The sequence below is a fragment of the Salvelinus fontinalis genome, chromosome 15 (assembly GCF_029448725.1).
Source record: "Salvelinus fontinalis isolate EN_2023a chromosome 15, ASM2944872v1, whole genome shotgun sequence".
Lineage (NCBI taxonomy): Eukaryota > Metazoa > Chordata > Actinopteri > Salmoniformes > Salmonidae > Salvelinus > Salvelinus fontinalis.
In genome coordinates, this window is record NC_074679.1 from 36893042 (window position 1) to 36906001 (window position 12960).

Sequence of the window (12960 nt, forward strand, 5' to 3'; positions counted from 1 at the left end):
TGCAGCTGCACTGTGAGGAGCATGGTGTCTAATGCAGCTGCACTGTGAGGAGCATGGTGTCTAATGCAGCTGCACTGTGAGGAGCATGGTGTCTAATGCAGCTGCACTGTGAGGAGCATGGTGTCTAATGCAGCTGCACTGTGAGGTGCATGGTGTCTAATGCAGCTGCACTGTGAGGAGCATGGATTGTGTAATGCTGCTGTCTCTGTTGTGTGTCCTGCAGGCGGTGGAGGGGCAGATGGAGGTGCTGGAGGCCCAGGTGGAGGAGCTGGGGGATAGTGTGGAGTCAGCCGTCCATGAGTGGAACCTGGACGAGGTCAATAGACCATACAGCCGCATCAGCAGTCAGATGAGCCAGCTGCAACACCAAGCCCAAGTCAGGTGAGCTCAAGCAATCAAACACATGACATTTGATACAAAGATGCCATGAGATCATGGTTTGATGCCCCCCCCCAAACAACAGGCACCTCGAGGAGACATATGTTATGGGTGAGTGTAACAGAGGAGTTGTCTACCTTCTCTTAGGGGCCAAAAGCTGAGGGAGGCTCTCCACCTCCATGAGTTCAGACGGGAGTCTTCAGAGCTAGACGACTGGATCACACAGCAGAGACAGATAGCCTCCTCTGAGGACTACGGAAATGACTATGAACATGTAGTGGTGAGAAATACCATCTACCACTACTGTCTATATATATTTGCACAGATCTCCAAAATGTTCAGTTGGAAAATATTATCCAGATTGTGAGCGTGAGTAATGCCTGTTTCTTCCAAAATGTGGCATTTGTCATTGAAAATTTTAACAAATGTTCTTGGTTTCCGATGATAGCTACTGAATGGTAAATTTGAGGCCTTCCTGAAGCGTTTGGACGTGGGTTTTGATAGGATGCGGAGCTGCAAAGAGCTTGCTGATAGTCTCATTCAACATAAGCACCCTCAAGCTTCCAACATCAGGGACACACAACATCAGCTCAGGTATGGGCACCTAATCGATATTCTTTATTGCTCACACTACCAGTCCACTGTACAAATTAACAATGCATGTATCCACATTCAAATGACGAAATACAACTCAAATCTGGTTGAAATGACATCATTACATGCTTGTTAACTTGTTGCAATGATGATGTCATTTCAAGCAGCTATGTCTATTGGGATGAAAGTCATGTTAGAGATCTTACCTGATGACCTGAGTCGGTTGTTTTTGTCTTGTTTCCCTCCTGTTTGATAGATCGTCATGGGAGGAACTGCAGGACTTGGCCAAAGACCGCAAAGACCGTTTACTCAAAGCCGAGGAGTGTCACAAGTTTTACAGAGATCTCACCGATGCCTTAGGACATATTGAGGTACAGTTTAAGCATAAATAAGTATATTTTGGATTAATTAGAAAGTGCCTTGAAAGTAGGGCTTGTGAGCGGCGCAGTGGTCTAAGGCACTGCATCTCAGAGCTAGAGGCGTCATTACAGACACCCTGGTTCGAATCCAGGCTGTATCACAACTGGCCGTGATTGGTAGTCCCATAGGGTGGTGCACAAATAGCCCAGCGTCGTCCGGGTTTGGCCGGTGTAGGCCGTTATTGTAAATAAGAATTTGTTCTTAACTGACTTGTCTAGTTAAATAAAGGTTAAATCAAATAAATACTCTACCGTTCAAAAATGTAGGGTCACTTAGAAATGTCATTGTTTTCCATGAAAACATGAGTTTCAAAATGAATAGGAAACATAGTCAAGACATTGACAAGGTCATAAATAATGATTTTTAATTGAAATAATAATTGTGTCCTTCAAACTTTGCTTTCGTCAAATGATCCTCCACTTGCAGCAATTACATCCTTGCAGACCTTTTGGCATTCTAGTTGTCAATTTGTTGAGGTAATCTGAAGAGATTTCACCCCATGCTTCCTGAAGCACCTCCCACAAGTTGGATTTGCTTGATGGGCACTTCTTACGTACCGTACGGTCAAGCTGCTCCCACAACAGCTCAATAGGGTTGAGATCCGGTGACTGTGCTGGGCACTCCATTATAGACAGAATACCATCTGACTGCTTCTTCCCTAAATAGTTATTGCATAGTTTGGAGCTGTGCTTTGGGTCATTGTCCTGTTGTAGGAGGAAATTGGCTCCAACTGAGCGCCGTCCACAGGGTATGTATGGCATGGCGTTGCAAAATGGAGTGATAGCCTTCCTTCTTCAAGATCCCTTTTACCCTGTACAAATCTCCCACTTTACCACCACCAAAGCACCCACAGACCATCACATTGCCTCCACCATGCTTGACAGATGGCGTCAAACACTCCTCCAGCATCTTTTCATTTATTTCTGCATCTCACAAATGTTCTTCTTTGTGATCTGAACACCTCAAACTCACCTCAAAAAGTCCATAGCACTTTTTTCCAATCTTCCTGTGTCTGTGTTCTTTTGCCCATCTTAATCTTTTCTTTTTATTGGCAAGTCTGAGATATGGCTTTTTCTTTGCAACTCTGGCTAGAAGGCCAGTATCCTGGAGTTGCCTCTTCACTGTTGACGTTGAGACTGGTGTTTTGCGGGTATTATTAAATGAAGCTGCCAGTTGAGGACTTGTGAGGCGTCTGTTTCTCAAACTAGACACACTAATGTACTTGTGCTCTTGCTCAGTTATGCACCGGGACCTCTCACTCCTCTTTCTATTCTGGTTAGAGCCAATTTGCGCTGTTCTGTGAAGGGAGTAGTACACAGCGTTGTACAAGATCTTCAGTTTCTTGTCAATTTCTCGCATGGAATAGCCTTCGTTTCTCAGAACAAGAATAGACTGACGAGTTTCAGGAGAAAGTTCTTTGTTTCTGGCTATTTTGAGCCTGTAATCGAACCCGCAAATGCTGATGCTCCAGATACTCAACTAGTCTAAAGAAAGCCATTTTTATTGCTTCTTTAATCAGAACAGTTTTCAGCTGTGCTAACATAATAGCAAAAGGGCTTTCTAATGATCACTTAGCCTTTTAAAATGATAAACTTGGATTAGCTAACACAACGTGCCATTGGAACACAGGAGTGATGGTTGCTGATAATGGGCCTCTATGCCTTTGTTCTTTGTTTCTGACTATTTTGAGCCTGTAATCGAACCCGCAAATGCTGATGCTCCAGATACTCAACTAGTCTAAAGAAAGCCATTTTTATTGCTTCTTTAATCAGAACAGTTTTCAGCTGTGCTAACATAATAGCAAAAGGGCTTTCTAATGATCACTTAGCCTTTTAAAATGATAAACTTGGATTAGCTAACACAACGTGCCATTGGAACACAGGAGTGATGGTTGCTGATAATGGGCCTCTATGCCTTTGTAGATATTCCAATTCCAGCTACAATAGTCATGTACACCATTAACAATGTCTACACTGTATTTCTGATCAATTTAATGGACAAAAAATTTGCTTTTCTTTCAAAAACAAGGACATTTCTAAGTGACCCCAAACTTTTGAACGGTAGTGTATAATAGCTCAGTGACTTGCTGAGAGGCTCAGTGTTGCTCAGAGTTCATATAGAGTTAATCTCTGTGTAAAATTATCAGTCTTGACCTACAATGCTTACTGTGCTCCTTATCCGTGTGGTGTCAGGGCATCAACTTAATTCAAGGCACTGATCTGACTCAGACAAACAATCAGCTGTGTAATGCTCACTGAAAGTACACCATGTAAATTAAGTGTGAGGGTAAAATCGAATTGTGTAATGCAAATAAAAGTTACTACTGCTTAGCAAATGCATGCTGATAAATTATTATTGAGTTTGTGTGATTCATCCTCTGTCTGTGTTCTCTCTCTCTCATCCACCCCCCCCCCCCCCCTCTCTCTCGCTCTCTCTCCAACCACCACAGGAGAGGTACAAGAGCATTCCTGATGACATCGCCAGGGACCTGCGAGGGGTGCTTTTGCAGCTTCGTAAACACGAGGCTCTAGTCCACGTGCTAGCAGGGAACGAGCAGCAGGTACTGAACACAACACATCAATAGTTTACCCACAACTTTTGTGAACAAATGTTCTTATTGACTCACTTTAACAACAATACAATCAATGATAATCCGTTCACCCAGAATTCCGTTTTTTTTTTTTGCCCTGTATTATACTGTAGATTGTATAAAACTGTCACTTACTCTTCCATTTTCTTGAGCTAACGATTGAGCTAGGGCTTTCTAAGCTGTTCTTTGAGGATATTTCACTCAGTGGTTACTGTAATGGAGGTGGTTTTGTGAGCCACGCTTGTGTGATAAGTAACCTTGCCTTAGACTGGTCTAGGTTTTAGCCCAGCGGGCTAACACAATCTCGTAGTGCACAGGTCGCTCAAATTACCATCCAGGCCAGTTGTGGGGGTTGCCTGCATGTCTTCATTGTCCATCTATGAATCTTCCTATCATATGGGTTGTTGTTAGCTCCAGGAGCTGCTGGATATGGCAGACTCCACCCTGGACCTGTGCTCCCCAGAGATGAGGGTTCTCCTGCAGGATCAACAACAGGAGGTGGTGGAGCACTGGGAGAAGCTGCGCCTCCACATGGACCAGAGGGAGGGAGACCTCAAACGGGCACGCCAACGCTACCTCTTCCTCAACACGGTAACTGACTCCATATTAACCATTAGAGACACCATTTCCGCGGTCAAACTCTCTCTGAGCCTTTACCAGGACTAATAAGCATTGTCAATGGTGATTCTACATTGAACGTGCTTTTTAGTCCAGGGGTAGATGTAATTTGAGTCTAGGAAATCAGCATTAAGATTTGCCTAGTTCTTGTTACACTGATTGATTTGGATATTACATGATGTATGCATTGCATGTTGGTTTTAACGTCAATCTATTTTGGTGTTCTAGGTCCAGGACTATGCTCTGTGGTGTGCACAGGTGCTGAGTGGGATGACAGCGGAGGAGTCTATTAGAGACGTGGCCACCTGTGACCTGCACCTGGCCCAGCACCAGCAGCTGTGGGCTGAGATCGTGGCCCGGGAGGAGACCTACGACCAGGCAGTGGCTATGGGGCAGGAGCTGCAGGTGCAGGACAGACACAACGCAAGAGAGGTATTCAATTTAGTAGTTCTTTATTGTCACAGAAACACAATTCAGTTGCAGCAGAATTACCCACATTGTATGAGCATATACACACTCTGTATTCCTATAAATGTCTCAATGTTTTCTGTGCAAATATTTTCTACTGTCCCAGCATTCTGAGGCTTGAATACATACAAGAGGAGAGAGTTGGTTTTACATAAATGGTACCTAAATAAGCTGGCAATGTGTGGTGTCTTCCTCCTACCAGGTCCAGGATAAGCTGAGTGGTCTACAGGAGGAGAGGGACTCACTTCATGGCCACTGGGAGAGGAAACAGAGAGGCCTGGAGGGGACCCACCTGGAACAGGTCTTCTACAGGGACACAGAGAGCATGGAGAAGATCACCAACTCCCAAGAGGTCAGAGGTCAAAGCTGGTCAATCAAAGAATATATGCTCTGTTTCAAGACTCACATTGTCAGTGCAAGCCCCTGACGGTGCAATTACATCCATTTTGAAGCAAAACACATGTTCTCCTATGCTGCGGTACATGTTCATATTTTAAATGCCCCCAACTTCTTGTTTTTCCTTCCAGATCCTTCTGAAGAACAGTGATCTGGGGATGTCAGTTGATGAGACAGAGGGACTCATAAAACGCCATGAAGCCTTTGAGAAACTCCTCAGCACTCAGGAGGACAAGGTCTGAATTCCTTCAATCCTCTGCTGTCCATCTTTATGAAGTACACTATCCCATTGTCCTTAACTCTGAAAGCGCTAACATAATTTTTGCTTAAAAACGCCAACTGGGATAATTTTTGATAATTAGTCATGATTTCAAAGAGATACAATTGGTAATCATTTCAGAGAGAGACTGTGGTAATAATTTCAAATAGATACTGTCCGTCAAGCAGTAACACTTTTTTTTAAGTAAATAGTTAAAATTCCCCCAAATAAGCATTTGATTTTTTTATTACACATTTATGGTCAAAATGTGATGTATCAAAATAGACATGTTTGTATGTTTTTCATGATTTGAACAGATATTTTGATTAATTTCATCCATGGCCTCTTGTTATGAACATTTGTCTGTTATTCATTCAAAGGGTTGTTTCTGTGGTACTTAGAGGCTGAAAAAGTTGGCGATTGAGCTAATCTGATATACCTGTACGACGTAAAATGCCTACTGATATTGGCAATATGGGCGCTGGTGCCATCACACTTTTAACTCTAACTTTGGAACATTATGGGCTATCAACTCTGTTCCAATTGCATCTGAAAGATGATGATCACAACTTGGTTATGTAGATTGTGTTATAGTGGCTGCTACGCCCCCGAGGGGCCAAATCTGGGGTTGCTCCATATCAATAAACGCAGCATGCAACAATTTCAACAATTTTACTGAGTTATAGTTCATATAAGGAAATCAGTCAATTGAAATAAATGAATTAGGCCTAAATCTATGGATTTCATCTGACTGGGCAGGGGCACAGCCATGGGTGGGCCTGGGAGGGCATAGGCCCACCGACTGGGAAGCCAGCCAATCAGAATGAGTTTTTCCGCACAACAGGGCTTTATTACAGACAGAAATACTCCTCAGTGGCATTGTGTAATGTGACAAAACTGTACATTTTAGAGTGACCTTTTATTGTCCCCAGCACAAGGTGCACCTGTGTAATGATCATGCTGTTTAATCAGCTTCTTGATATACCACACCTGTCAGGTGGATGGATGATCTTGACAAAGGAGAAATGTTAAGTAACAGGGATGTAAACAAATTTGTGCACAAAATTTGAGAGAAATAAGCTTTTTGTGTATATTTCTGGGATCTTTCAGCTCATGAAACATGGGACCAACACTTTTCATGTTACGTTTATATTATATATATATTTTCAGGGTACATGCATCTGCCTCTGTGCCAAATATGGTTTACAAAGTTTACTATTGAGTCAACATTTTCAGGTTTGCCACACAACACTAGCATACAAAGAGAAGAGTATTTTTCATTCCTCCATATTAACACAGAAATCATGGTAAAAAAAAAAAAATCACTAACTAGTTGCTTGACAAATTCCCAAAATTTCAGCAGGATAAAACTTTTATTTTAATTAAAAAACATGTGAATTTAATCATCTATGATATAACATACACTGTCAAGTGTTCTGTGTATGTGTCTCAGCCTGTTCAACCACAGCACTGTCATTGCTCTTTAGATATCATTGCTGAAGGACCTTGCTGAGAGACTGAAGAAGGAAGACTTCAGTCGTGAGAAAGCCGGCCACATCCACAGCAAGCTGAAGGCCCTCCTGGAGAGGCGAAGCAGGATTAAGGGACTGTCAATCAAACGCAGAGAGGAGTTGGCCGTCTCCAGGCTGCTCTGCATCTTCAACCGCAATGCTGCCGAGGTACAGTACCACACATCACCTGTGGTCAGACATGGGTTCCAATCCAGGGGCCAGGGTTCCGGGCCAGGAGCACACTTTTGACACTTACAGTTTTGCTTCGGTACTGCAGTTTAACTGATGTCTGGCCCAGAAAGACAATTCCCGTAGACGGCCCATAGAAAAGTTCAATTTGAAAATTCCTAAGAAGACACTTTAGTCATCACCTTTGAGTACAAACTATCCATTGAATTATTTAAATAATTGTAGCTGAGGCCAATTCTTTTTCCATCACTTACAGCTAAAGATATTAACATTTTATATTCATGCTCTGACATCATGAGCCCAGCTAGCCAGGGGAAGTGTCGGTTGGCTTGTTTAGCTTAGCACGCTCTGACAGAGTTCCCAGAGCATGTTCGCGCAATACTGCTGTCGGTCCAGTGTGCACTGAGTGCTAGTGCGCAGACGCAGTAAGAAAGATGTTAACAACCACGAAACGGTGTATGCGAAATGAGAGTAGATTACGTTGAAAACTACGGTCGGCCATCTTGGAAGCAGTCTAGTTCTTTTATTCATCAATGATTCAAATACTGTTTGTTTTCTTTCAACTACTTTCACCCGTTGAGCCTGGCTGACCTGGAGTGCCAGATGGGCTGCACTTCGAGACTAGTCCATTAGTCCCCTTGCACCAGAAAAGCTCAATCAAGTGTGGATGGAGTATTTAGAGAGAAATAATTATAGAAAATAATTACAATTTCAACCAAGGTCTGCCTGTGGTAGATGAAGCGACGTTGTGATGATGTCTGTCTTTGGCCCAGGCTGAGGAGTGGGTGTCGGAGCGTATGCAGAAGATGCAGGAGGACTCCAAGGTGGACCTGAGCAACCTGCAGACCAAGATGAAACTGCTCCAAAAACATCAAGTCTTTGAGGCAGAGATTCTCGCCCACAGCAGAATCATTGACTCAGTGCAGCTGGTATGAGCTGTTATTAAACTACACTGGGGAGGGTTTCTTGTCAGCGATAACTACAGTACATAGTTCAGTAACACTTTATCCTTATAATCCTTTACAACTTCTTATAAGCATGTATGAGCCTTTATAATGTCTCATAAGTCATAATATGTAATAGAGATTCATGTATCAATGTTTGAGCTGACTAAAACTGACCCCTGTGCTGGCCTAGGCTGGTGAGGAGCTGGTGTCTCTGCATCACCCTAAGTCCCAGGAGGTTCGTCGGAGTGTTGCAGCTCTTGAGAAACACTGGGAGGAGCTGAAGCTGGCGGTGGCCGCCAGGGGGAAGGTTCTAGAAGACAACAGAGACTTCCTGGAGTTCCTGCAGAAGGTGGACCAGGTGGAGGTCTGGATCAGACAGAAGGTAAGCATGGACTAGAACAAGGAGTCCTAGAAGAGCTATGAAAAGAAGTCCCTGCACACTTGAATCAGATGCAAGTTTCAGTGTTAAATGTGTTAAACTTCCGTCATCAACAACCTTTTGTCAGAGCACACCACCTAGAAGAGCAATGTATGAAGGAACTTTCAAGAGTAGGCAGCATGGCAACGTGAGACTTTAGATGAGAATGCAACCACAAAACGTTGGATTGCAAGAAGAATGCAGGAGCTACCACGATACCAGTAGTTGTCAGCATGTCTCGCATATTGATAATATAAAACACAAACATGGAAATAATTAATTTTCACATAGCTTTGTTGTATGTGTTCTGTTCTTTTTCAGGAGGTCATGATAAACATAGGGGATGTTGGCACAGACTATGAGCATGGGCTCCAACTGCTGAAGAAACTGAATGAGTTTAGAGGATCAGGCTCTGGGGTGAGTTTGTTTCTGAACGAACATACGGCATTTACAGTACTAGTGTTTGCCATCGCTGCTGGTGTTGGAACTTTGGGTGAGTTTAGTGACCCTTATCAAGAAGGAGAATTGGAAAATTGAATTGAGTGCGGTTTTTTTCAGGAAGTCACAGTGGACGATGCTCACATAAAGGCCATCAACAACCTGGCTGCTCGGCTGGAGAGGCAGAACAGTGACGAACTGGCCACAGTGAAACAGCGCAGACAGCAGCTTAATGACAGGTGACACCCAGCCTACTGAGAAAATTAGTTGATGATGACTGTGGTGATGTTTGTCCTTCAAGAGGAAAACTATTTCTACAGCTCACAGGTTCCGATGCCTTTTTTCAACCAGAAAAGTTGTAATGTACTGTACACATACTGTAGTAAAATTATATATTCTTTGGACCTGCTCTAACACCTTTTCTTTTCACCACACCTTCCATCAGATGGAGTAAGTTCCATGGCAACCTGAGCAGCTATAAGAAGAAGCTGGAGGCAGCGCTGGTGATCCACTCTCTCATCAGAGAACTGGATGAAGTCCGAGAGAGAGCCAATGAGAAGGTTGGAATGGCTTCATCTTAGGCCTTCTCTATAAAAACCTACTTAATATTAAGTATCTTATGTATGACTTACTGTAACAGATGTCATAAGAAGATATCACAGATCTCAGTTTCAGAGTACAGTATTTGAGTATACACCTGTCAAGCTATTTTATAAAGTAATTTCTCTGTAATTAATATTACCTGATTAAACTAATCATGTAAATGTAATTAGCTAGAGAGTCGGGGCACCATGTTTAAAGACCTGGTAATCTTTTATATCAATAGCAGTCAATTATTATTATTATTATTATTATTTCTTTATATATCTTTTTGTATTTTTCACCCCTTTTTTCTCCCCAATTGATAGTAGTCTTGTCTCATCGCTGCAACTCCCGTACGAACTCGAGAGAGGCGAAGGTCGAGAGCCATGCGTCCTCCGAAACACAACCCAACCAAGCCGCACTGCTTCTTGACACAATGCCCATCCAACCCGGAAGCCAGCCGCACCAATGTGTCGGCGGAAGCACCTGGCGACCGTGTCAGTGTGCACTGCGCACAGCCCACCACAGGAGTTGCTAGTGCACGATGAGACAAGGATATCCCTGCCGGCCAAACCCTCCCTAACCCGGGCGACGCTGGGCCAATTGTGCGCCGCCCCATGGGCCTCCCAGTCGCGGCCGGCTGCAACAGAGCCTGGGCTCAAACCCAGAATCTCTGGTGGCACAGCTAGCACTGCGATGTGCCTTAGACCACTGCGCCACTCGGGAGGCCCTAGCAGTCAATTATTAATCGTCACCTTATTCAGTCTCATCTGAACGTCGTAAAATTCTAGGTTATCTTCACGAACCCTGGATAACAAGTTGAATCAGCAATACAAATGTGGTTTAATTATTTATTTACTAAATACCTAAATAATCACACAGAATTGCATATACACAGGATGGATCATACATTGACATCAGTCCTCACGTCACCAGGAACACAATGTTAATTTCGTTAGGTTGTAGTCGTTCAACCATTCACAACCAGAGCTCACGCTGAGGTTGGCTTAGTTCTGTAGTTGATATTAGCCCTTTTAAACGTATGGACAGCAGTCCTCACGTCATCGGGAACACAAGGTTGACTTTTCGTCAACGGGCTTTTGTAGTGGTGGAGAGAAGGGCGTATTTCATAGTTTACAACCAATGTCTGTTCACATGGGCAGGGCCACTGAGTTGAGCATAGTTCACTTATGAAAACAATTCTCTCATTTAGAAGCTAAAAGTACATTTAATCGTTTCATATTTAAACATTTAAATTGCACAACAATTCCATGTGAATCTGATAACTATAATGTGTAGACTTTCCAATATACAGTTTATGTCATCCTATCATCAGTAATAATGTCTCAGACGACGACGGATCTGATATCATATTCTTTAAGTACCAACAGATATTTTCAACTGGTTGGATTAGAGAAACATGTTTCCGTTCCCCTTTTGATGTTACCAGACTCTCTCAATGTTAACAAAGGGCTTTTCCAAGAGTCAAATCTGTAGAGTAGAGAGAGGAAAGGGGGAAAGGTATTTATGGGGGTCATAAACCTCACCAACAAGGCAACGCCATGACACACCCTTGTTGTCTTGAAAGAGTGTCCACATCATATTGTATTTAATTCCTATCTGCTGGGATTCCTATTGTAGATGCATCTACTGCAAGGCCAGGACTGTGGCTGGGATGTGGAGAGTGTGGAGAATCTGATACGACGCCACGAGGAGACTGAACGTGAGGCTGGAGTCATACAGGAAAGAGGCAAGGTGAGAAGAAGCCACAACATGGCCTCATATACTGTCATGCGTTTTACAGTGAAACAGAAAAATATGGATGGATGGATGTCATAAGGTGAATGCACCAATTTGTAAGTCGCTCTGGATAAGAGCGTCTGCTAAATGACTTAAATGTAAATGTAATAGGTGAATAGAATCGAATATTTGAAAGACCAACTAATTGCATCCTGGTCTTGTGTTGATTTGCCAGGCACTGGAAAAGGACACCGCTGACCGCCTGAAAGCTCAGTCTGTGATGGCCGACAAACTGAGCAAAAAGCAGAAAGAGGTCAAAACCGGCCTTGTGAAGCTGGAGAAGGACATTAAACTCAGGTGTGTTGCAAATAGTAACTGAAATATCCTGAAAATATGTACTCTTTCCCAACGTGATACACTACACGGCCAAAAGTATGTGGACACCTGTTCGTCGAACATCTCATTCCAAAATCATGGGCATTAATATGGAGTTGGTTCCCCTTTTGCTGCTATAACAGCTTCCACTCTTCTGGGAAGGCTTTCCACTAGATGTTGGAACATTGCTGTGAGGACTTGCTTCCATTCAGCCACGAGCATTACTGAGGTCGGGCACTGACATGGGAGATTAGGCCTGGCTCGCAGTTGGCGTTCCAGTTCATCCCAAAGGTCTTCAATGGGGTTGAGGTCAAGGCTCTGTGCAGGTCAATCAAGTTCTTCCACAATGATCTCACAAAGTTGTAAGCTCAGAATCGTCTAGAATGTCATTGTATGCTGTAGCGTTAAGATTTTCCTTCACTGGAACCTAGCCCGAACCATGAAAAACAGCCCCAGACAATTATTCCTCCTCCACCAAACTTTACATTTGGCACTCTGCATTGGGGCAGGTAGCGTTCTCCTGGCATCTGCCAACCCCAGATTCGTCCGTGGGACTGTCAGATGGTGAAGCGTGATTCATCACTCCAGAGAACACGATTCCACTGCTCCAGAGTCCAATGGAGGCGAGCTTTACACCACTCCAGCCGACGCTTGGCATCAACTTACAGTTGACCGGGGCAGCTCTAGCAGGGCAGAAATTTCACGAACTGACTTGTTGGAAAGGTGGCATCCTATGACGGTACCATGTTGAAAGTCAATGAGCTCTTCTATAAGGCCATTGCATAGCTGTGTGCCTTATTTTATATACCTGTCAGCAACGTGTGTGGCTGAAATAGCCAAATCCTCTAATTTGAAGGGGTGTTTACATACTTTTGTGTATATATAGTGTACTTTGATCTTGCAAAAATGACACAATGGAATCATTATTCAAGTCATTATGACAGTATAGATGTGTGTGCTCAGTTAGGACACCATCTACTTCCTCTTGTTTTATTATGGGGTATGGGGAAGCGGCAGAGAGACTAATAGGAAGTGAT

At 43.4% G+C, this 12960-nt stretch overlaps 1 protein-coding gene across 2 annotated transcripts in view; it reads left to right on the plus strand.

Moving 5' to 3' along the window:
- Nucleotides 1–12960, plus strand: part of sptbn5 (spectrin, beta, non-erythrocytic 5) — a 61784-nt gene that overhangs the window by 33738 nt on the left and 15086 nt on the right. For both annotated transcript variants that reach the window (XM_055863618.1, XM_055863617.1), the window contains 17 exons: nt 224–381; nt 526–658; nt 827–972; nt 1229–1343; nt 3842–3952; nt 4394–4573; nt 4829–5032; nt 5271–5420; nt 5596–5700; nt 7211–7402; nt 8197–8352; nt 8561–8752; nt 9110–9205; nt 9347–9465; nt 9672–9786; nt 11450–11563; nt 11784–11905. In XM_055863618.1, coding sequence (XP_055719593.1) covers nt 224–381; nt 526–658; nt 827–972; nt 1229–1343; nt 3842–3952; nt 4394–4573; nt 4829–5032; nt 5271–5420; nt 5596–5700; nt 7211–7402; nt 8197–8352; nt 8561–8752; nt 9110–9205; nt 9347–9465; nt 9672–9786; nt 11450–11563; nt 11784–11905 — 2408 coding nt within the window. The remainder of the gene's footprint in view (nt 1–223; nt 382–525; nt 659–826; nt 973–1228; nt 1344–3841; nt 3953–4393; nt 4574–4828; nt 5033–5270; nt 5421–5595; nt 5701–7210; nt 7403–8196; nt 8353–8560; nt 8753–9109; nt 9206–9346; nt 9466–9671; nt 9787–11449; nt 11564–11783; nt 11906–12960) is intronic.